Source organism: Rattus norvegicus, chromosome 10 (assembly GCF_021556685.1).
Source record: "Rattus norvegicus strain SHRSP/BbbUtx chromosome 10, alternate assembly SHRSP_T2T, whole genome shotgun sequence".
In the NCBI taxonomy this organism is placed as follows: domain Eukaryota; kingdom Metazoa; phylum Chordata; class Mammalia; order Rodentia; family Muridae; genus Rattus; species Rattus norvegicus.
Window position 1 is genome coordinate 39,929,097 of NC_141543.1, and position 25,473 is coordinate 39,954,569.

Below are 25,473 nucleotides of genomic sequence, written 5' to 3' on the forward strand. Positions count from 1 at the left end.
GAGAGAGAGAGAGAGAGAGAGAGAGAGAGAGAGACAACAGACAGACAGACAGACAGACAGACAGACAGACAGACAGACAGACAGAGAAAGAGATCTGGTTAAAGAAGTATTAAGTCTTGTTTTGTTGTTGACAAAGCAATTTAAGGGAGAAGAGGTTTGCTCTTGCTTATTGTTCTAGGGCAGTGTTCTCAACCTGCCGAAAGCTTCAACCCTTTAATACATTCAATTCCTCATGCTGTAGTGAACACCGACCACAACATTATTTTTGCTGCTATTTCATAACTATAATTTTCTACTGTTATGAATCGTAAGATAATATTTTAGGAGAAAGAGGTTTGCCAAAGGGGTCACAACCCACAAGTTGAGAATGACTGTTCTAAGGACCATTCCAGCACAGAAGGAAAGACATGGCAGCAGGCAGAAAAAGTATGGTGCCAGAACTCAGTGCCAGCACAGCCAGCGTCTACTCTTCAGGAAAACGGAAAGAAGAGAAAATGGAACCACACTAGGTATAAAGCCTCAAGGCCCTTCCCCATTTCCTCCAGGAAGACTCCACCTCCTAAAGCCTATAGAACTTTCACACCGACAGCTGGAGACCGATATTCACACACAGGAAGCTCAAGAGGGACATTTCACATTTAAACCACAACAGAGCTATCATTAAGAACTACAAAATAACAAAATACCAGGCAATGGTGGCACATGCCTTTCATCCCAGCACTCAGGAGGTAGAGGCAGGCAGATCTCTTGTGAGCTCAAGGTCACCATATATATTATCACAATGGCAAAACTCAAAACACTGAGGACACCAACCCCTAAGGATGCTGCAAAACAGGAATTTTTGTTTACTCTGGGGATTTCTTTTGGTTTGTTTGTGTTGTTTCGTTTTGCTTAAAAAAAAAAAAAAAGAAAGAAAGAAAGCAGTTTCTGATAAAAACTAAGCATGCTCTTAGCACATGTGCGACAACCATGCTTCCTTGGTCCTTAGCAAACCCTACCAGCAGAATGCAAAGCCAAAACCTGGAAGAACCCAAGATGTTCTTCCCAAAGTAAGTAAGCAAGAGCTGACAGTACTTCCACACAATGTAGCATTACCCAGGGCTAAACAGAATGAACTAATGAGCCATCATAGCCCGGCCTGGTGGTGTGTACCTTTAATGCCAGCACTCAGGAGGCAGCAGAAGGCAGATCTCTGAGTTCTAAGTCAGTCCTGGACAGGACACAAAGAAACTTGAAAAGCCAAAAAGAAAAAAGAATCCATAGTCCCTAACCTTAGAGTTTATGATGTGATGTATGAAGTGAGAGGAAGAACATGCACAAGTAGAAGTAACAGGCAACCAACGGGATTTAAATTACAACTCAAACCACTTTTCACCAGCCCTTCCTGCTCCAAAGTGAAATTAACATTTGTAAAACACAACTGCTCTTATATATGCATTAGCATTAAAAAACCTAATTTTCCAATATATCTTTAATCTCTATACCATAAATTCATGCTAACACGTCTTACCACTTATTTCAAGCTCTGCCCAATGTGATTTCTTTCCATTTGCTGCTTCCTCAGAGGACATAATTGTGTACATCCTCCGAGGGTCAGGGGGCTCGTACTTTTCTTTGGGCATGCCTGTTAATAAACGAAGAAAAGAAACCAATCAGTACATAATAAAGAATCAAATCAGTAGAAGTATTTAAAAAAAAAAAAAAGCAGACGTATTAGGATCATTAAATAGATTTGCTACCAAAAAGAACTAGGAGTGCCATGTAGTTTTTAATGATTTTTAGTTCTAGAATATGAATGATTAAACTCTGGAGCTAATAAAGGTGTGATTGAAGAAAATATAGCTGTTTGCTTTAGAAGTGTTCCACTGGCCAAATGAAAGAAAATCTGAACATAACGAGTAACCACAACTGCACAGTACAAACTGAGTGAATTCATAATTTCATTTTTAATGTCTTTTACATTTATCTATCTATATGTGCATACACACTTCATGTACGCACGGAGAAGCGTGCATGCATGTGGAAGCCAGAGGGAAGCCTGCAGAAGATACTCTCTCCTTCTACCTTGTGGGTCCCAGGAAATCATGCCTCCTTGAATACATTGCTGTCTGCTAGTCACTTAGTAGCTGTTTAGAATACACTTGTTACAGTATCACTGTGCTCATTTAAATAACTTACTTATTCACATAAAAGAATGATGTTCCCAATTTAGATAGCAAAGAGATGTAGTAGTTTTCTTTGACTTAAAATATTAAAAGTTCTGGACTTAAGAAAAAATAAATTCCTGATAGCTTTACAGTTCAACTGTTATTAATCTCTCTATTATGCTTAATTTAAAAATTAAACATAAGTATATGTAAGTGGGGAAGTGGGCATACAGTATATACAGGATTTGATACCATTGAACTTTTAGGTACCCACTGTGAATCTTAGAATGGACTCTACTGTCATATAGGGGAGGGGGGAACTGCTATGCTTCTCTTTGGTGTACTAGCCAAACTGCTAGACTCAGTACTCTTGTGCCTTGGCAACGCAGAGTAAAATAAGCATTTCTTAAACACTAGCCACTGTGGTACAATCAGAGTTCATCTAATATGCCAGACCAAACGACTAATGGGCAGAAGTACATCCAGTATAGATAAGATATGATTCATTTTCTGGGTATAGGATACCACAAATATTCATCATGCACCTGAAATGGCCTGTGATTTAAATCTTATGAATATATGCTTATTTCTGTAATTTTTCCCTCAAAATACTTGACTGTCCTAGTCCTTGACTACCTAGGAACTAGGTAGCCCTGCAGACTAAGCTGGCCTCAACTTCACAGAGATTGGCCTGCTTCTTCCTTCCCAGTACTGGGATTAAAGGCATGTACCACCACCACCTGGCTTATTAATTTACCCCTTATCATTTTTTTAATAAAACTGACCACAGACAACTGAAACTTCAGAAAAATAAACTACCAACAACGCAAAATTCTTTGTAGAATAAACAAATGTAAATATGATACAAGAAATAATACAGCATGAATCTAGGGCATCTTTCAGTGCCAAAAAGCAAAATCTAGTGGGATTTTCATGTCAACACAATACAAGAACTAGCTAAGAGGAACCATTCTCACTGGTCATAGTGATGATTTAGTCAAAAAGAATCACAATTATAATAAATAGGCTAAAGCACAATTAATAAAATGAGTACTTCAAAGAAAAATGCTAAACTGAGGAATTAACATGATGTTCCATGTGCTGCAGGAAAGCATAATTGTAGAAGAGCAAACAGTGGAGAGATACTACTCCAACAGCCACCAAGACAAGGGTTGTGGGGGGCGCAAGTGAGACGAGCAGCACAGACCCAGTAGGCCAACTAACTACTCTGATGTAGAATAATCAGAGAACTGGTAACTGAAGAGAAAGGCTTACCTACTTATCCCTTCAGAAAGGAAGGGCATTCAGAGGAACCAAACTTGAGCTAAAGAAAAGTCCCACTTTACAAAAGAATAACAGCTAAAAGAGCCTGCCTCGACTAGTCTAGAGATGGCTCAAAGGTTAAGAACCCTGTATGCTCTTCCAGAGGGCCATGGTTCAATTCCCAGCACCCACATGATGGGTAACTGTCTTTAATTCCTGTTCCAGTGACTGTAATGTCCCCTTCTGGCCTCTGAAGCCAACAGGCACACAAGTGGTGAACAGACATACACAGGCAAAACATCCATACATATTAAATTAGATAAAAACCTGCTGAGGTTACAAAGAAGACCCTGTCTCACACATACCAAATAGCTAGTAGTATAAATGAGTATAGAAGATTTAAAAGTCAACGTACAAGTTGTAACAATTTTTTAACTTCTAGTGAACATTGTTCAGGCAAGGAATATAAGATACTTAAAATCTTTTAGCTCTAAATAGAAAGAACATTAAGGTAACACCACTACAAACTACTTTCAGAGTATAAACTAGAAAACATTCTGTTACCCACCTCCTTGTCAATCCTAGTAACCTTAACAGCAGAGACCAGCATCGGATAACTTAATGTGATGAGCTATGAACATTCACCTTGACTGAAAACTTGACTGGACTTGGCCAGGCAATACCTCAAGACTTACTTGTAACTTCCCTGTGGACCAGATTTTCACAGAAATCTGAAACTAATTTGATACAGATGAACTATGCTTCCTTTAAGGGAGATTTCTTTACACAACCATTCATTCATAAAATACTTGCTGAAAAATTTTAGTGTGTCAAGCACTCTGTTGGGTATTAGAACAAAAAATAAATCAGGAAGGTTTAACCTATAGAGAAAAACAAAACATTATAATGTAATCATACTCTAGCCCATTATTTTTAATGCTTATTTCTTCTAGATGATATGCACTTTTAGGATTACAATTGACCTATATACCACTCTCAAATTATTCTTCCTAAAGCTGAGTTCTATCTAATTATACTACATTAAAGAGCCATCCTTCATTGCATATCTTTATTGGCATCTAAAATGACAAAGCTTAACTAGAGTTAACTTCTGATCCTCAGTAAGCTTTCGGGATCAGAACTGGCATCCACTCTACATCTTTTTCTGGTCTTTTGGAATGGGGATGTAGCTCTGTAAAGGATCTACTTAGCACACACATTCCGTCTTTTACACTACAAAAAATACTAAATCCCCACATCTTAGAAAACAAATTCAAACTCCATAGTTTATCATTCACACCTACTTTCTTTTTCGTTGTCACTGGTCATGGAGGTGGTGGTGGTGATTATGTTGTTCCAGATAGAACTTTCTGTATAGCTGTCTTGGAACCCACTCTGTAGATAAGGCTGGCCTCAAACTTAAAAGATCTGCCTGCCTCTGCCTAACCAAGTGCTGGGATTAAAGGTGTGAGCCACAACCACCCAGCTCCCCCATCTTTTCTACCTCTGTCCCAGTATTTTCTTTGTACTTTTGAGAGAGCCTGCAAACTAACTGACATCCTTCAGATATGCTCTTCTACCTCCAAAAAGTTCTATCACTGCACACTGAAATTCTAGTCATTATGTGCACGTTTGACTAGTAGATCACAATTTGTTATCCTATAACATAGGACCATAAATATATTCACCACACAAGACTAGACAAAGCGATAACAGAGTTCTGTTGGATGTTCTTCAAAGAGCATTCTTTCATTTTTCAAGACAGGGTTTCTCTGTGTAGCCCTTGCTGTCCTCAACTCTGTAGATCAGGTTGTCCTCAAACTCAAAAAAATCTGCCTGCCTCTGCCTCCTAAGTTCCAGGATTTAAGGCATGCACCACCACTACCAGGCTTCCAAAGAACATTCTTAAAGACGTATCAAGATTTACTTTCATTTCAAGTGTATGCAAAAGTGCTTGTATGTGTGTCTGATACCTACAGAGGACAAAAACGAGGCGCTGGATCTCCTCAAACTGAAGTTATAAATGGTTTTGAGCTACCATATGGATGCTGGGAACCAAACCCTAGTACTCTTTTAAGAACAGCAAGTGCTCTAAACCACTGAGCCATCTCTCTCTAGCCCTGGGTATTTGTTTTTAGCCACAGTTCCTGGCTGGCCAGGAACTCACTATGCAGATCAGATTATCCTTGAACTCAAGAGATCCACCCGACTCTGCCTCCCACTACAAGGAACAGCCTTAGATTTATTCATTTTCAAAGACCATTCTGAAATTGCTTCATAAGAGACTAGAATACAATATAATTCATGTTTCCAATAATCCTGTATCAAATTGCAACATAGCTCATTCATTTCTTTTACCTTACAGTAGGAAGAGAACAAAATAAAAGTGTAAAAGGAAATCTAGCCTCTTGATTTTCCACCTTGTCTTTCTTCCTATGACATGTGCCCAATTTTCCAAGCCAAAATGAGTATCCAGACTCCCAATTCTAACACAAACTTCTCACCAATTCTGCCCTAACCCCCTCAGATTTTATCTGGGTTATTTGCACAGTCTCAGATCTATTTCTTTGTTCCACTGTCTTCCTACCTTCATTCATTCTAGATATCATCTTTGGTGACTGTCCCCAAACTGAATTTTATTTGACTCTCACTGTACCTGAGAGAAACTGTTAAATACAGTTGTCCCAAGGTATCTGCTAGGGATTAATTACTGGATGACTGGTTCCAGGAACCCAAATAACTACAAAACTTCCAGGATGTGCCTTATTAAAAGAAAAAAAAAAATCACAAAATATCTTTATCATGGTTTAACCCATCTCCAGATGACTTCTAATCAAATAAAATATAAGTGCTATATGGTTGCCACAATACATCATTTGAAATCTTGGTATTTTCATAAGTCCAGCATCTAGCAAGTTAGGTCATACTCAGTCAACATTTATATGAATTCAAGAGGGAAAGCTGTGATAGTTCAAAAATAACTGGGCTGGAGAGATGGCTCAGTGGTTAAGAGCATTGACTGCTCTTTCAGAGATCTTGAATTCAATTCCCAGCAACCACATGGTGGCTCACAACCATTTGTACATAAAACAAATAAATAAATAAATCTTAAAAAAAATAAATAAAATAGAAGCTAGTTCCACCTTATCAGGAATATGAAAAAATTAATACCTAGGCTTCAAGTGGTGCAGGTGAAATCCAGAAAAAGCAGACTAAAAGACCCTTCCTACTATCCACAGGAACTGAGAATACCAGTTCCAGGATACCTTGAGATAAGAAGCAAAAGTCAAACCAAGTAAACATCAACAGGCATAATACCAAAATTCAGTTGTGCTGATAAGTGCCACACCCTGAACTAGTATATGAATTCACCCTCACCACTCTCAGACACTCTGCATGCACTGAAATGGTACCCTCAAGTCATCAGAGGTGTAGGCCTCTACTCTAATACTATGCAGAGGCAGACTGGAGCACACAATAATTTCCAAACTAGCCAAGGATACACAGCGAGGCTTTATCTCAAAAATATAAACAGATAATTTTTTCAGCCTTAAAAAGATATTGTAGCCCTTGATACTCAAGATCACTCAAAAAGGAAAATCTAGAGAACAAGAAACAGCTACTATGCAATATCTACATTATCTTAATTTTAGTACTTTCAAAATTGTTATAGCATATACTAGTTTTCTCCCCTCAATGCTGATGCCCCCATTCTCTCATTAAGACCTAATGATCTCCCTCATCCATATACATCACATAACCAGAAACTTCCACTTTAGTGTGTCCTGACCCTTTTCATCCAGTCTCCCCATTTTTACTACTTGCTTCCTAAGTATGTCACACAAGAACATGGGCTCCCACCGTATACAGAAGATGCTCTAACACTTGTATCCTCACACAGCCCGCACTGTGTATGACTTAGTGTGGACACGCTGTTGCCTTCTCTCAAACACCCTATTCAGCCTGACAGCCCTTATATCTTCTAACTTCAGCTCTAAGATCACTAACAACTCCTCCAAAGGTTCCTAGTCAAAATTAGATTCTTCCTAAGGATACACAAAATGTTTATATATTTCTAATTACCATATAACCTGCTATGTTTATTACTCTTTTGTCTTTCTCTCTGCACTACTACAAACTCACTCTGAATTGAATATTTTCAAATACTGTGTTTAAGTATAATTAGCTCATCTGTATAACACTTGTTTGGAAAAAATGTGAATTTGTTCCAACATGACTGACTTAATACTGAACAATCACTGCAAACTTCTCACTTGTTTATGTGCTATTTTAATCTGTGAAAAAAAATTAGACTAAGATAGAAAACTGCCCCAGGTGAACTGAGCTGTACAAAAATACGTAAGACAGGAGCACTAACCAGTAAGTCAGCTCCTTCTGTGTTGTGGACCGCACCCATTCAACTTCAGTGTCATAGTTTTCCAGACTTTCAGGTAACTCTCCTAGCAAATCAGAGTAATTTACAAGGACCAACCCTGTGGATGTGCAGCTCAAATAAAGCAGGTGCTTTTTGAGGCTAGGTGCACAGTTATTGTAATACTGCTCTACTTCTTAGTCACTTAACATGAGAAATGCTTCCATTCTTATCAAGTTCCTGTACTCCAATTCCACTTCCTCCCAAGGCCTGTGATTTCCATATAAAACCTGTTACAGCAGCTTTCTTAAGAGTCCCACGCTTCTAAGTCTCAATATTCTACTTCCAGGAATTTAGAGGGAAAACTCATCTTCCCCTAGCATTTCACAAAATACTTACCATAGCCTAACCGTCAAGAGTATTCCTAAACAGCCTGGCTGCTTTGATTCCAGTGTGTGTGCTGGTTGACTGCTCCAATTAAACTCTCTAGCCTGTCTGAGCTCTAGGAAGCAAAGTCCACAAACCTCAAGTTTCATGCGTCTCATTTCAGGGCTTTCACTGTTTTGGCTGCTTTTCACATCTTCTAAAACTCCAACATTCTGAATTGGCATGACCCTATATTACAGAGTGATTGGGCAGTTTTCAAGCCCATCACAAAAGGAGCCACAGACACTATATCCAAGTCAAAAAAACAGTCACTACCTGTATTATTCCAAATATGACTTCAATTTTACTTGCATGGTCTTTATTCCCCCACACTGATGCCTAGTTATCTTTAAAACTTTATTTCTTGTTTAAAAAAAAAAAAAAAACAGACTCTCCTTTGCTAAAAGGAAACAAAGCTCAGCAAAGTCCTTCAAAATCTAGGCTAGACAGACCTCTTGTACAGATGCTCTCAACTCACTCCCACTGTTCCAGTAACATCGTATGGTGGCTGACCTTACCCCCAAACCTGATACCTCAGTCTGATCACTGTCCCCTTTGTTTACAATGCTCCCCTTCTCCAACTTGGCAAGCTTCCACTCAGTGTCACTTTTCTTTAAACTGGCACCGCACCCTCATCCATAAGTTTCATCATTCTTCTGTTCCTTGAAGCACTTGTACACCATATTCCTATGCAGAACAGGAAGGCAGAACTGGATACAGTCATCTCTGGGTTCCCATCATCTATCTCAGGACTATCAAAAGCTATTCCTCAGGGTGCAATTCATCCAAAATATCCACATGGACAACAGAAAAGTAAAGCCCAAAGGGTAAGGCGGCCTGAATCAGCCTCTACCTTAGATTCAAATAATCATTCTTTCCTTCCTTCCTTCCTTCCTTAAACACCAAACTCTACTACACTCCACTGTACTCACAAGTACACGTTATACATATAGTTACACTTGGGTTTAGTCAACACTTTTCAAGTAGTGTTTATTAATCTCATTTCCTTGTAACACGGCCACCTTAGCCTGAATAACAGGGACAGATAAGAAAAACTGTATATTGTGTAGAAGCTAAAAGGTTTAAAAAATTAACAGAACTTTCTTCTCCATGACAAAAGTATAGTGTGTGTGTGTGTATTATACATTTTTAGATGAAAATGTAGACATTTTCAGAGTGCTAAAACAGAAGCGTGAGCTTCCTAGCCAGTGGACCTTTCTCAGAACAGAGTTACATGTATACTGAAGATATTGATCTCTTACCATGTAAGGACCAAAGGATACTTCATTTACTCCAGTATGCCTTACATATGTCATCCTTCTAGGATGCACTGAATGAAAAACTTAAACATGGTGCTGTACACCTTTAACCTCAGCATCCCAGAGGCAGAAACAGGAGGATCTGAGTTCAAGGTCAGCCTATTCTACAAAAAAAGGTTCCAGGCCAGCAGGAACTATATTTTAAGACCCATATTTTTGTTTTGTTTTGTTTTGTTTTAAAAAAAAGTTAACATGGGTTCAGTGGGATGTTTAAACATTAACCAAAATACTACGTGCATAGTGGGCAATTTCCTATAATGCCTTTATTTGCAGTCAGGACAAAGTTCCATATATCAACTTGTCTGTTCAAAACAAAACAAACAAAACAAAACAAAACAAACAAACAAAAAAAAAAAAACCTGAAATTTCCCAGCAGCCATAATACATCTGAAATTATACAAGGATTGTTCAAGAATTCTCCAGCCACACTAGAAAATGTCTGCCACATACTTTTTGTCTATGTTTGCAACACCCTGTGCACCTACTGAGAAATGGCTACACTGACATACTTTAAGTAATATCTACCCGTTAAAAACACTCCCCTTCCTTCTCCAAAACCCAAATACTTAGCAACTATATCACCCTTCATAACTGCAATATCCTGATCCTATCCTTAGAAACGGTGTCAGAGAATTAGACTAGACCACTGGCTCCGAGTTCATTTTAATTCTAAAATGTATTCTAAAACGCGCCAACTTCAAAAGACTGGCAGCAATTACAAAAAAAAGCAAACGATGCCTTGTTTTGAGCAGCATACAGAACGGTTGTGGAACGGTGGAGAAGTCTAGGGAAGTGTAGAAGAGACAGTGCTCGCACACACCGGATTGTTTTTTCATTTAGTCTCCAAAGTTAAAATTCCAAACACAGGCAGAGAAGAATTTAGACCTAGCAGGATCAGGCAATCTACCTGTAAAACAGGTTTACCTGTACTCAAATTGAGGCAAATTTAAACACAGTAACAAGTTGGCCCGTTCACAATGTCCTCACTTGCAGGAATAGTTAAAAGTAAAGAATTACAGTTGCTTATGAGCAGTCTCTAAAAACCGATGTCCGGGTAGAAAGAGTCGGGGGGCGGGGGGGGGGGATATTTGTAAAAATGTTACCAAAGAAAATAACCACTGGCTTTGAAACATGAAAAGGCTAGGTCCGCTTTGGTTTAAACTAGGGAAAATTTTTCTTCGAGAAATTAGTACTTGAGTCCCGAGTCCAATAATCTCTACAGCTGATAATCACTTCTTTGGCCACGTAATCCGCCCCGCCCCTAACAATATCTGCGTTAAATTGACTTTAAACACTTTAGGAGGAAACGGGTGAGCATTAAGAGCGTCCACTGAGTGCCAAGTTCCACGCCGCACAGTGCGCCACCCCGCACAGCCACTTCTCCAAAGTTGCCACCGGTTCCTAGCTCCTAGTCCCCGCACACCAGCACCTCTCTTGGGGCGCGTGACCGGAGCCGGGGGTCCGAAAAGCCAGGGCTCACGCCACCGCCCTCGGTACGCCGCCACACTGCCGTCAATCAACACTCCTGCCCCCCCCACCCCACCCTCCGACCCAGGCCGAGCCCCGGGACTCCGCGCGGGGGCGCGGCCCGGGGACCGACCGGACCGCGATCGCTGTGTCAAGGAGGGGGACGGACAGACGTCACTCGGAGAGCTACTAAGTTGTGCGCGAGTGCGCGCTCGGGGTCCCCAGGGCACGACCCCTGGGGGATGGGGGAGCGCAGGCGGCAGAGCCTCGGCGGGACGTCGCTCGGGCCCGTCGCGCTCACCTCTCGAGCTGCGCCGCCTTCCTCCGCCGCTGCCGCCGCCTCCTCCCGGTGAGTGCAGCGGGGTCTGCCCTGTGGAACCACCATACCAGTCCCGCCCGCTGCTGCAGCGCCGCCGCCGCCACTCCTCAGCCGCCTCAGCCGCCGCTCTTTGTTCCCCCTCCTCAGCCGCCGCTCCTCAGCCGCCCGCCTCGGCCGCCCGGACCCCACGAGCCGCCGCTACGCTCTGCCGCCCTCTCGGACCCCGGCCTCGCCCTCCTCGCCGCGCCGGCCGCCGCCTTCGCCTCCGCGCCGTCGACGCCGCCGCCACCGACGCCGACGCCTCCTCTTCCGCGCCCCCCTCGTTTTCATTGAAAGCAAACAAGCATCATGGCGGCGGCCGCCGTCCCCCTCCCACCCCAGCCAGCGAGCGCCCCGCTCACCGCCGTCTCTCCAACATCCCGGCTTCCTATTGGCTGACGCTGCTGGACGCGACCATCCCGCGTCGGGTGGGGGGGTGACTCCTCGCAGCTCGACGCTTTAGCCCCGTCTACGTTCCCCCGCGTCTCAGAGTAGTGAGCCGGCCCGGCGCGCTCCTGCCCGCCCTCCCAGCCTCTCTTCCCGCTCTCTCTGCGCCTATGCTTCTCCGCGCCTTCTATTTCCTCTCCTAAAGCTGTTCTTCCACGGTTCAGTTGCTCCTTTTCTTTCTCGTCCACTTTTATATCCACTTTACCATTGATTTTCCCCCTCCTCTTGATTCACTTTTTTCTTCCTTGGCCTGTCAATCACAGATAAAATTCTCAGTCGGTTAACCCTGTCCAGTATCTTGATCTGCCGAGAGACAAAACTTTAAATTTTCAATAGTCAACTATTGTTCCTGCCCTAACTATGCAGAAAAAAAAAATTAACAGGCAGTTTTTGATAATGGAGTCCTAATTTAAGTAACGAATCATAGCTGCATTCAAAGGCTAACACAGTCTATTCATGACAAACTGTGTTTTCAGGTAAACCGGAAAAGGAATGGGCTGATTAATGATACTAACATCAGGAAAAAGTAGCTGACTGGTATTCTGGACACAGGGATTAATCCAGCTCCACCTTGTCGAGTCCTAGTGTATGGGCAAGAGTAACACCCAACAGACTTAAAATACACCGGCGCTATAGACTGACGGGTTCAGCGTGAAGGAAAAGAGCTGCCCCTACCTCCATGGGGCAGATCAGCCCAAAAGCTGAGCGTGAAATGGTTTCCAGGAACTAACAAGGAAAAAAATAAGTGCATGTCTCTCACAGAAGTCCATCAGGAATGAGTTCCAGGATGTGGGAACTGCAAGGCTGTTGCCTAAGGCAGGAGAGAACTGGGCAAGCAAAACACTGAGGGACAAAAGGCCTTTCAAGAACCAGATGTTCTGTTCAAGGCAGTTTGTGTTTGCCTGGCCCCAGCATTGCCTTGAGATCACCCACTGCCTACCGTTTGCCAGGATAGCAGTGTCAGTCTAGGCTTCTGGTGCCATGAGACACTGGAAAAGTTAAGGCAATGGAAACACCCATCATACGTGAGGAATTAGTAAGGACAGGCGCAGATGATCTACCTGAAGATATATGAGCTACCTGAAGCTATTCTAAGCCCTGACCTATGCAGGTCAATCAGTGCCTATTTTATACAAAGAGTACAACCAGGCTGAGGGGCCAAGGGTGTAGACATCCTGCTGGGCTGTTCCCATTCCAGTGCTGTGCCCTGGGAACCTGTGCTCCAGCCTAGAGAAGAGGGTGTCTTTTTGCAACTCATCTGCCCAAGGGGAGCTGCACTTTTGAGAGTGACTGTAGGCCTCCAGAGGAGCCTCGTTATGTAACAAAAAACCTTAGCCTCATTAAGCAACAATTCTATTATAATTCAGAAGTCAGATACTTAGACAGTTCTACTGGTCTCACTTGTGGTCTTTCATGCCAGTGCCTCACAGAGGTGTTGAATGATGGATATCTGGCACATTTGTATCCCTTAACCAAGCTCCTCCATCTATGTTGGGAGTGCTTCCTTTTACCTTTGTGGATGATCTTCTCCAGTTGGAGGTCATTCTGGATCACTATCCGGGCAACTCAGGGATCTAAGGGAAAAGAAAAAGAGTCACTCAAGTCTTCTTTCTCTGTATTCCATTCGCCAGGCACGCACAAGCACAGCGTGGATTTAAGAGAGGAGACAAGCCAAGGAGCAGTTGTGCACGCACATAGCCCGGTGCACCTATTCAGCACCATTGAGGTAGACTAGCCCTGCAAAGACTGGGGTCCCCAAGAATGCATGGTATTGCTCAAATTGATTGCATTAACGATTGTCTGATCAAGCCAATCCTGGCAAACTGAACTGCCAAAGAACCAGAGCGCTTTATTATAGAAGGTCCATGGTTTTATAAGGGAAAGACAAGCCATACCAGAGAGCATGAAATATGGACCCGGGGTAGTTATTCGATTCTGAAAATCCTCTGCTAAGGTGGAGGCTTGGTGTCCGAGGAGCACCGCTGACAACCTGAGTCCCTTATCCGTGTGTGCTAAGGACAGTAATATATCCTTGCCATCCACCTCTCTTTCTCTGGGCTCAGCCCCACAGTTTTCTTCAGTTAGAATGTGGTATTATAAAGTTACAGGTCCCCATCAATCGTCTTCACAGTATTTTGTTATCTTTAGGTCTAGTGTATTAGATTTCATTTGATTCAAAATTCAGTTCAAACAGCTTTAAGGAATAAGAAAATGAGAAAGGAAATTAGTTGGCTCAAATAGCTTTGAAGGCCAGGAAAAGTATACCATTCAAGTGTGACTTGATCTGGGGACTGAGGACATTCTAAGATCTAGTCTCATCCATGGTGACCACGTCATCAGAAGCCATATTGAATCAAAGCAGATGTTAACTTCTACAGGGTTTAAGACCAGCAAGAAAATGAGAGTTTGTCATCTTGGGCCTGACTTCATTTCTATTTCTGAACTAAATACCATCTTCAGGAGAATCTCTTACCCTGACCAGAAAGAAATCACATTCCATCCCCATACCCCCCATGTAATTGGGCTGGATTCAGAAGAAATGGAGAGAATTGGGGTGAGAGGTGAGATGATGCTGTTGGGAAAGAGAAACAGAAGCAGAATGGCAGGAAGCCACAGAAACCTAAAGTTTATTCTCTCTCCAGTCTCCTACATTCAGAGGCCCCTGCTAGCCTCTTCTCTTCTCAACGTGTCTGATTTGTCCCGGTTTCAATCCTGCCGGGTAGAATTGAGAGATGTCTGGAAGTCTTCTAAACCAGAAAACAGGTCTTCTGCTCTGAGCTCAACATGCTCCCTGAAGACTCACCTCAGAGGATCAACAAGAACCGGACGAGGCAGCAGGTCTGTTTCTGTTTTGACCTATGTATCATGGTTTCAAAGAATTAAGCTAATTTTCAATTGCTATACAAAAATTACTAGGGACTTGGAGGGCACCTCAAGTGTGCGTCACCTGACTATTATAAACAAGGCTCTGGCTTGGCTCCTCACGAGAAGAAATAAGAAAGAAAAAGTGTCAGTCATGAATTTGGGAGTAACTTAAAAAGCAGAAAAGCATGAAGAAGAAAGTGTGCCTCACCCTGGTTCCCACCCCAACCGCACCCCCTAAAAGCTAAGCATTTGGATTTGGACTTCTGGTAAACCTCAAGCTTACTTGCCAGATAAAAGTATTTACTCCCAGGATGAGAAGTACTGAAGTGTCCTAACTACTAAAGGTTTCATGCCCTAAAGTTTAATGCATGTTCTGAGAATGTCTTGAAACAAGGCAAGTTTTAAAGTTAGGCAAATCACATTCCAAATAACATTCCTGGTACATTTTTGTTTCACTAACAGATACCTACCAATTCAGGCTAGTAAACCTGTAAATTTTTGGCAGCGGGTGCATCTGGAGGGGGCAGGTGGGGAGATCATGGCTCAGTGGGTAAGAGCACTTCCTTGTGCAAGCATGAAGACACCCCATCATCTTTCTGACCTCTTCATAAATGCACATTTATGTGTTTTCGGAAACTTTGGCCCCAGCAACGAGCAGGTGATTTGGTGTCAGTTTTGATGTGTAGGGCAGAGGGGTTTGGGCAATGCTGGAAAAGCCCAGAGATTCCTTCCACCTCAAATGTAAGCTACCAACGCCTACAAGTGATTAATCACCGATCCTCCCCTGGGTGAAGAGCACTGTCCGTTACATTGCTCCTTATTATAAGATACGAGGTGTTAGAGAGATGGCAGGAACCAAACTGAAAGTCTGTAAAGTGAATTGCAGAGAATTCTCAAAACTAATCCTGTATCCTGTGATGATTAATTTTGCTTGTCACCTTGGTTGGATCTAGAATCAATTAAATGGCAGGTCTTTTCAAGGGTACTCTTTTTTTTTTTTAACTTCTAATTGTTTTAAGACAGGGTCTCACTATGTAGTCCTGGATGGCTTGGAATTCACTATGCAGACCAAATTATATATAAATAAAAAGGTTTCCCAAAGGCATCAGTTCATGGTTGCTTCCTCTTGTTGCCTTTGTGCTAGAGGCAAGACAAAGGACACTTGGTGGTAGGAATATAGAGAGACGAGAGCTACTCGGCCATGCTGAGCGGTAAGTGGAGAAAGAGACAGGAAGGCATAGGGGTTGTAATAGCCTTCTCGTGCACGCCTTCAATGACCTAACTTCCTCCCACTAGGCCCTACCTCCTAAAGGACTCCCCTCCTCCCAACTACACCACAGCTTGCTGACCAAGTCGTTCATATGTGGGGCTTTTGGTGATTGTACATGTTCCAACCTATCACACCTGAGATATCGTTGGACTCTGACTCAAGAAGGCCATTACCAGATGTGGCCCTTCAATATTGTTCAGAACCACAAGCTGAAGAAAACACTGCCCCTTTATAGCTTATTCAGTCTGTAGTTTCTTTTGTTTTAAAGGTTTATTTATTTATTATAACAGTATACCGTAGCTGTCTTCAGACACACCAGAAGAGGGCATCAGATCCCATTACAGATGGTTGTGAGCCACCATGTGGTTGCTGGGAATTGAACTCAGGACCTCAGGAAGAGCAGTCAGCGCTCTTAACCACTGAGCCATCTCTCCAGCCCCCAGTCTGTAGTTTTATACATTAGCAAAAGAAAAAGAGTCTAGAACAGTGTGTTAGTGTTGTAAATTTGACCAAATTCCGCATCACTCTAGAGATGGGCCTCTAGGCAGGCCAATGGATTACCTTGATCAGGCTAAGACTTGACCGCTGTGGGTAGTACCATTCCTTCTTGGGATCCTGGACTCTATAAATGGAAAGGGAGGCTGGGTAACGCCACACATTCATCTGTCGCTCTCTGCTTCTTAACTACAGATGCACCGTGACCAGCTGTCTCAAGCCCCCGATGCAGCAACTTCCCTACAATAACCGATGGTAACCCGGAACTGGGAGTGGAACTATTTTCTCAACAGCAGGAGAAACTAAGCACAGGGAACAAGTCCCAGGAGGGCGAGCAGCACCCCTGACCATCACCAGAGGAAATTCAAACAAAGCGTTTTCATTTCCTATCCGTTTGTTCGGAAAATCAGTTTTTCCTCTTCAAGTTAATACTGTTTCCTTTACTAAAGTAAGATTCTTATTGTGTAAAAATTAACCACTTCAGAACATATAATTCAGTAGCGTTCAGTGCACTTGCAATACTGTAAACCCACCTCTCTCCGGTTATAAAGTATTTTCATCCCATATCAGAGCACATTGGAGATGTCGTGAGATACCACTTTAACTCGCTTACTGCTGTGAAACAACAGACATCAGACTCACCGGATCTTGTTATCGAGTGCACTATTTCAATGCATAACTAGGGGATGGAGAGGTGGGTCCGTGGTTAAGAACACTTATTGATCTTCCAGACGACTAGGGTTCGTATGTAAATGACTGCAATAGAACAGAGAGGGTTTTGTTTTGGTTCTTTGTCTTTGCGCGCGTGCATGTAATGGTGTATCAGACGCATGTGTTTGTGTGTGTGAGTGTGGGCTTGAGATTGCCATAGCATGATCCAGAGGTCGGAGGACACCTCTAGCATTGGGTCTTTCCTTCCACCTTGTCTGAGGTAGGGCAGGGTATCTTTTTTGTCCTCTGCTGTGTATGCCAGACTAACTGGTCCATGAGCATCTGGGGATTCTCTTGTCTTTGTCCTTCTTGCAGTAGAACCACTTTCATTATAGAATCACATTACTGCATGCAGATTTTATGTGGCTATAGGTCCTTCTGCCTTCCAGATAAGCCCTTCACTCCCTGAGCCCTCCCCTGGCCTTTTCTTTCTTTCTTTTTTTTTTTTTTTACTCTAAGACAGTGTCTCCTGTATCCCACACTGACTGTGGATTTGCTACATAGCCAAAGATTCCCTTGGACTTCTTTACGTTTACCATTTGCTTGGTTTAGACAGGGTCTCATTATGTGGCTGGCCTGAAATTGGTTATGTAGGCTGGGATTAAAGGAATGCACCAGCACACCTGACTTAATTTTAATTATGTTCATGAGAGAGAGTGAGAGAAAGAGAGGGGAGGGTTGTATATATGAATACATAAGCCTACAGAGTCCAGAAGAGGACATCAGATCCCCTGGGGCTGAAGTTACAGGTGGTTGTGAGCCACACCTAACATGGGTACTGGGAATTGAACTTGGGTCATCTAGAAGAGCTATTTATGGTCGTAACCACTGAACCATCTCTCTAGGCCTCTTCATTTTATTATTAATTTTAATCACATTTTTATTTATTTTATGGGGGGTTGCCATGTCACATGTGTGGAGGTCATAGGACAACGTGAGTGTATTCGTTCTCTTCTATTATATGGGACCCAGGGATTGAACTCAGATCATCAGGCTGGGCAGTAAGTGTCTTTACCAATTGAACAGTCTCACAGGCCGGGACCTTGAGCACTCGATCCTCCTGACTTCCTCCCGAGCTCAGCTCATAGGCATGCAGCACCACTGGCTTGTGTGGTCCCAGGTATCAAACTCAGAACCTTACACATGCTAGGCATGATAACTAATCTCAGCTGCCAGCTTGGCTTCATCTGGAAATAACTAAAATCCAAGGTTGGGCACCCAGGGGATTTTGTTGATTGGATCATTTGAAGTGGAAAGACTTACTCTAAAATCTGGATCATTTGAGGTCAGAAGACACACCCTAAATCTGGGCCACACTTTGGTGGCAGCTTATATAAAGGGCATGGAAGAATGAAATTTTGGGGTTTTGTTTTTGCCTGCTTGCCCTCATTCCCGCTGGCAAGTTCATCTAACCTGCTGCTTCTTCTCTAGTAGTAGAACCTACTTCAGGATTCCAAAGAAGACTGAGATTCAGGAGGGCTGGAGAGAGCTTGGCAGTTAAGAGTAATTGTTCCTGCAGAGGATTCTCAGTATCCACATGGACTCACAATTGTCTGTAACTCCAGGATCAGAGGATCTGATGCCCTCTTCTGACCTCCTTGGGTACGAGGCACGCACATGGTACAGAGACAAGCCAAACACTCATACACATAATTAAATAAATCTTTAATGCATTCTTTCACTCACTCACTCATTCATTCATTCCATCCATTCATTCAATCAGTTCCTCTACAGAGCCCTGACTAATGCACTAATCGTGTATACACTTACTCAACTAAGCTACTACCTCCCCTGCCCACAGACACAGAGTTTCTCTCATATGTGTTTTATCACAAATACATATCTTCAGCTTTTCTGCTTAAGTTGATACAGTCATAGGACTTTTCCTGTTGATCTTCAGATACTGAAACACCTTGTATAACTGGGATGGATCCCTGTCAGTGGAAGAATGTCATCCTCTTTGTACATTCTTAGATTTGATCTGCCAATGTTTTCATGCGTTTATTTACATAAGTTAGGAGAGATAGGGATTCATGGTTTTCTTTCTTGTGCTATCTTTAGATGAGAGTACAACTGGCCCATAAAACCAGTGAAGTGGCCCCTCTTCTATTTGAAGGAACAAATCTTATATTTGGCGAAGTACTCCATTTCAGCCTGGGCCTCCTTTATCTTTCCCCATCTGTTCCCTTTCCTTACTCTGACAGTTTTTGTTGCTGTGGCGAAGTCACATGAAGTAACTTATGGTGGCTCATGGTTTCAAAGGCTTCAGTACATGGCTACTGGACCCATCACTTTGGGCCTGGCATGAAGCAGAGACCATGAGCATGTGGAAGAGGAACTCATCCACCTAATGGTGGCTAAGAAGAGAGAAAGCAGAGTAAGGGAACAAGATACATCTTCCTCGGGCACAACCTACTGACCTATGTCCTCTAACTGGGCTCCACCTCCAAACACATCAAGACTTCACATCGAGAATCCATGAAAGAAAAACCAATTGCTTTGACCAGAGTCCTTAGGATCAAATTATTTCCCAGAAGCCTATTAGCCACCAAACCCCCATTGTAGAAGCCTGTGGGGGGACATATATTCAAACTCTTTTTTAAAAGATTTTATTTATTTTATGTATGTAGGTACACCATCACTGTCTTCAGACACATCAGAAGAGGGCATCAGATCTCATTACAGATGGTTGTGAGCCACCATGTGGTTGCTGGGATTTGAACTCAGGACCTCTGGAAGAGCTGTCAGTGCTCTTAACCGCTGAGCCATCTCTCTAGCCCCATATTCAAACTCTTAACAGTTTTATTTGTGTCTTATAGGTAACATATAGTTGAACTGTGGTTTTTTTTTGTTTGTTTGTTTGTTTTTTATTCATTTTATATATGATGACTACATTGTCACTGTCTCCAGGCACACCAGAAGAGGGAATCGGATCTCTTTACAGATGGTTGTGAGCCACCATGTGGTTGCTGGGAATTGAACTCAGGACCTCTGGAAGAGCAGTTGGGTGCTCTTAACCGCTGAGCCATCTCTCCAGCCCCTGAACTGTGTTTTTTTTAACCCATCATTCTTTCTCTTTTCAAGATTTATTTCATTTTTCTAAGTGTGTGTGTGTGTGTGTGTGTGTGTGTGTGTGTGTGTGTGTGTGTGTGTGTGTGTGATTGGCCGCGTGCATGTGAATGCAGATGCCCAGAGATCAGAGACACTGGATCCCCCTGGAACTGCCTGACAAGGAGGCTGGGAACTGAATCTGGGTCCTCTGTAAGAGCAGTGCACACTCTTAACCACTGAGGCCTCTGCCAGCCCCCAGACTACTTCATCTAGCACAACCATTGAAGTGCTACGACTAAGTCAGTCATTTAAACGTTTGGGTTTTGCATTTTTCTTGTTTGCTCTGTGTGTCAGCCTATTTTTTGTCTGTTTTGTTTTGTTTTGCTTTCCCAGGACTCCCTATTGGCCGCTTGGCCTTCCTTGTGTTTCCCTAAAGTTGCAGTTGTACCCCATTGTAGTTTTCTTGTGCTGTATCATACCCATAAACAGCTTATCACAACCTACTGCCGCCGTTTTGTCCTCTATATCCTTTGTCCTGTGGGGTGCTAGAGGAGGAATTAGAGGCTTTTCGGGTACTAGATAAATGGTCTACCAACGAGCCACACCATCCTACCTTAACCATAAAACATGAGTAAGAGAACTCATGTGGGGAAGAGTCTGTTACATTTAAGTCAGTTTACCCACCTCATTGTGTTTTCCTCTTAGAAGGGTCAGCTACCATTTTCTTCAGTTCTGGAGAGCTTCCCTTAGCCATTCTTTTAAGGAAGGTCTGCCAATGAGGGGGATCCTGCAGGTGTCCAGGCAGCAAAGCCAACCCACGAAGAGATGAGAATGAAAGCTTGGTTCACATTGACTTTGTCAACCTGGATCAGACTTCAGGGAGTCCAATGCCAGGCAGTTCATTGTCAGCATATTTAAAAACACAGTGCAATCTGGAAAAAAATGTCCAGGCAACAGTCATTCCCATTCCAGGTTTCCAGGCAACAATCATTCCAATTCCAGGTGCTCAATAAAGCTTGAGGTGTGACTACTTAGAAACTCATTTGCAAAGTACACGTGACCAAGACAGTGGGTTCTATAGCTAAAGGGCCTGGAATCTAGTGTGCTCTCTGACTGAGTTAGCTTAGAGGTCAGCAGGTTATAAAGTACATGTGTCATCCCCCCTAAGGATGTTTCTTATTAACTGAGAGCTAGGGAGCAAGAGTCTGGGATAAACATTGTAGGGGATTTGGGTGAGGTCTGCCTCTATAGCAAAAGGTAGGTGAGCTCTGCCTCCACAGACAGGCAAAGGGTCACCAGATCATTAACAATATTTACTCCCAGCCCTCTGGGTGGGAAAAAAAAGGTATGTTTACCTCCTCCATTGTGGAGTGGCCCCTGTGTGTTCAACATTCCTGGTTCTCTGGAGCTCTGTGGCCCCAAGGACTTTTGTGCTCCCAGGATGACAGCGGCAAGTTCCCATGTTTTCCTTTACTCAGAGTGTCCTCTTCGCCTTTAATTCCATAACAACAGTTTGACCTGTGTAGGGCCTGGGGGTCTTGGTTCTTCTAGAAACCTGAGGGGTGCCGGTCGTCCTACCCATCACTTCAGAAGAGAAGCCTACCAGTTTCAAGTTGTCCTTTGGTAAGGACTTGCCTGCTTTCTCTCAACTGCTTTGAAGATTTTTAGGTTGGTTTGAGAGGTCTAATTATGTGTCTTATGGATTCCTTAGGACTTCTGTTTGAGAGTCACTCCCATTCTTAGACCTGTAGACTTGCATCTTTCACCAAGGAAATAGTCATTCAGTGTCTGGTTCAAATCTTGTCCTCACCTCCCAGAATGTTTACGGCATCAATTCCTTTCTATACCTTATCCTCAGGGTCATGTTCTAAGACTTAATAGCACTGATTTTAGAACAACAGTTTATATACTGTTTACTCTCCCATACATGCATCCCTATAAAACAGCTTAATTTATAAATAAATTAAATGGTCAATTAGACACAATGAGGTAAATAAAAGAACGAACAACAAAAGTGGACAGTTATTACAAATATTGTGCAAGTTTATACATTGGAGCCGTTATTAATTAATTAATGCAAGGGTTAGCTGAACTTAACACTGTAATACCACAACAGTTCATCTGATAACCAAGATGTCCGCCAAGTGACTAATGGACAGGTAGGATACGACAAGGGGATGCTTTGTATCCTGGTTGGGCTGGACCAAGGCAGCATGTAGCTTCATTTCGCCACTTGGAATGGCATACAGCTTAAAAATTATAAACTTGTTTTTCTTTTTTGTTTGTTTGGTTTTTGGTTTTTGATTTTGTTTTGTTTTATTTTGTTTTGTTTTGTTTTGAGAAAGGGTTTTTCTGTGTAGCTCTGACTGTTCTGGAACTCGATCTATAGATCAAGCTGTCCTCCACCTCACAGAGATCCACCTGCCTCTGCCTCTCTCAAGTACTAGGACTAAAGGTGTGAGCCACCACACCTGGCTGCGAACTATCCCCTTAAGATGTTTTCTCCCAAAATGTTTCACATTGCCCTTGACCATGGCTAACTGAAGCCATGGACAGTGAGATCACGGGGAGAAATGACATCATTCCGCAAGCCTCGGCTTAGTTTTCTTTATCTGTCTTTTGTTTTGTTTTGTTTTGTTTTTTTCTGTTATTCAGACTGAGTAACTTCCTTCAGTCTGTCTTCAAGTTGAAGGACTCCTCTGTCACCCGTATGACAACAATTGAACTCAGGTGAGCATAGTGCATGGTGTGATTGGTAAGATTCGAAGCTGCAATTCTTGCGTTTTCCAGTTCTATGAGCCCCACCCCACCAGAGCTTCTTTTCCTTTGTTGAGATTTTTTTTTTTAAAAACTATTTCAACAGAATTTGTAAGTGACCGCTGATGTACTCTTACGATGGGTACTTTAACATCCTTGTCATATCATCCCAACAGGTTAGTTGGTTCAGTGTTAGTACTGGCACAGGTGGTCGTCTCTGATGCAGTTCGTGGTTTTCCTGGATCTGGGGTTGATGAGTGATTCTTTGCTGCACCATTCCCATTTTGGTTATTGGACAAGGAGAGGCCCTTTAATCCTCCTTAAATGTATTATTTCAGCGTGCGCTCTCCCAGGTTAGCGTGGGCTTCTGTCTCCCTTTGTGGGCTTTAGTTCTGACAACAGCTTGGGTGCTCCCAACAGGACAGCTGGCGCGGTGAGTGATTTCACCACTCTGCTGATGCAGGTTGATTGTATAGTACTGGCTATAGGACAGCATGTGCATTTTGAAGGGGTGTGTGTGTGTGTGTGTGTGTGTGTGTATGTAAAGTGCTAGTATTATATAGGTTCTTGGATGGCTACACCCAACTTCTTACATGGTTGCTGGGGATTCAAACTTAGATCTTCATGCCAACCCACTGAGACATCTCCCTGGACTCATTATATTAAAGTTTAATCTGATTTTTTTTTCAGCTTTGCTTATATGGTTTGGAGTCGAAGACAATTATGACTCAAGAGTCCCTCCTTTCATTCTCTGTCTTTGGGGGAGGGTTGGTCCCCTCTCATGATTCTTTTATTGTATTTCTCATGGGGTGTTTAAGAACAACTTGAAATCAGGTCAGTAAAGTCAACATCCATCTTAAACAGAACTGGCAGCATCCTCTGTGCAGATCTGCAGATGACGCCCAGGCCTGTCATGAGAACCAAGGGTCCCACGCAGAAGCACACACCCGGCCCTTTCCCCCGTGGATCTGTACTCATAGCCCATTCCGCAGCCCAGTGCTGCTTACCTCCCTTTCTGGCTTTTCTCCTCCTTTTAAAGTCAGACTAGGAGTCTGAGTTTTGTGTCCTTTATTCCATATTGGAACTTTAAAGCAGCTTTTATTGAGGCCACATTTGGTTTGTGTTTCATTATTTCATTTCATTTTTTACGAAATCCTCCTCCTACGCCCCTGGTAACTACGTCTTCCTCGTTTTCTTTCTACAAATGAAAGAAAACTTATCTCTCTTGTTTTCAATCTTCTTCATTTTATGAAACGTCACAGGACTGTTATTCCCCTGGGTGGTGTGTGTTTGTGTGTTTGTTTGTTTGTTTTGAAGTACTCAAGGACTTTGAACATCCGATACTCTAATTTGCATTACTTCCAGAATTACTGTTTCACTTTCTGTTCTCCTTTAGAAAATGGTTATTTATGTCAGACATGGTGGTCCACATCTTTTGTCCCAACCCTCAGGAGGCAGAGGCAGGGGGATTTCTGCAATTTCAAGGCCAGCCTGATCTACAGAGTGAGTTCCAAGACAGCCAGGGGTACATAAAGGAAACCCTGTCTCCAGTGAAGAAGAAAGAGATGGAGTGGGAAGGAGGGGAGAGGAGGAGAAGGGAGGGGAGGAAGAAGAGGAGTGTGGAGGAGAAGGAAAGACACAGAAAGACACAAAAACAGACAGGCAGACAGACAGGCAGACAAGTTATTCGTGAGATTTGAACTTCTGATTGATGTTAGAATTATGCATGGGCTCCAAGAGGCCAAGGATGAAGCAGGGTGAGGCTAAGTTTTGTGTTAATTTCTCAGTTACTGCCTCATGGTAAGGAAGTAGTAGAACTCCCATGTTTTTTAATTCACTTAGATGTCCCTATGGCTGAGTAAAGTGTTTTTGATAAATGCTTCATGCATATTTGAAGAGAAGATAGTCTCGAGGGACTCGCTGTGTTCTATAGACTATAAAGCAAAGAACTTTCATTGAAGCTTTGAAACAGGACTTATATTTAATGGTTGGGTCCCGCTATCTGGGCTTTGGAAAGTCTTTCTTGTAGACGGCCACCCTGCACATCATGGACTGCTTAGCTTCCTTGGCCTCTAACCCACTAGGTGCCAGTAACATCTCTGCCAGTTCTTTCATCCAGAAATATCTTCAGATGTTGCCCACAGCCCTCTGGGTACAGAATCATCACCAACTTGGGAACCAGTGCTGCTCTAAGGTTTTACATCTATGAACTGCATTTAATCCACATCATAAATATGTGTCATACAGCATGACGTGTCATATAGCATGACTTTATAAATCACACAGTCTATTAACAGAACCAATATTCATAAATAGAAGTCCAAGGAAGTTAAATGTCACCTAAGCATCCTTTGCAGTTATGAACAGAACCAAAAACAAACAGGAAAATCAAACCCAGGGAGCTGGGGCAGTGGATAAGAAGACTTGCTGTCAAAACATAGGGACCTGGGGGCTGGGGATTTAGCTCAGTGGTAGAGCGCTTACCTAGGAAGCGCAAGGCCCTGGGTTCGGTCCCCAGCTCCGAG

General features: G+C 42.8%; 2 protein-coding genes across 14 annotated transcripts in view; one reads left to right on the forward strand and one right to left on the reverse strand.

The window, feature by feature from the left end:
* The window catches only part of Cnot6 (CCR4-NOT transcription complex, subunit 6), a 52,226-nt gene extending 31,101 nt beyond the window's left edge, over positions 1–21,125 (reverse strand). For 4 of the 13 annotated variants that reach the window (XR_015630309.1, XR_015630308.1, XM_087570272.1 and 1 more), the window contains exons 1-2: positions 11,296–11,696; positions 1,511–1,624 (exon numbers count right to left, since the gene is read on the reverse strand). Coding sequence is in view for 6 of the 13 variants with exons in the window: in XM_087570272.1 (XP_087426398.1) it covers positions 1,511–1,622 (112 nt within the window). In the remaining 7 variants the exon portion in view is untranslated. 13 annotated transcript variants of the gene reach the window in all.
* Positions 11,081–15,775, forward strand: Cnot6l2 (CCR4-NOT transcription complex, subunit 6 like 2). Its single transcript, XM_087574939.1, has 2 exons — positions 11,081–11,343; positions 11,461–15,775. The coding sequence occupies exons 1-2, from the start codon at positions 11,237–11,239 to the stop codon at positions 11,813–11,815; spliced, it is 462 nt and encodes a 153-aa protein (XP_087431065.1). The 5' UTR covers positions 11,081–11,236; the 3' UTR covers positions 11,816–15,775.
* Positions 21,126–25,473: the final 4,348 nt, after the last annotated feature.

What these genes read in the sequence shown, in the direction of transcription:
- Cnot6l2 (XM_087574939.1), top strand. Translation starts at nt 11,237, where the DNA reads ATGGGGGAGCGCAGGCGGCAGAGCCTCGGCGGGACGTCGCTCGGGCCC. An exon ending in GCTGCCGCCGCCTCCTCCCG is followed by an intron (nt 11,344 to 11,460) that starts GTGAGTGCAGCG and finishes CCCCCTCCTCAG; the next exon opens with CCGCCGCTCCTCAGCCGCCC.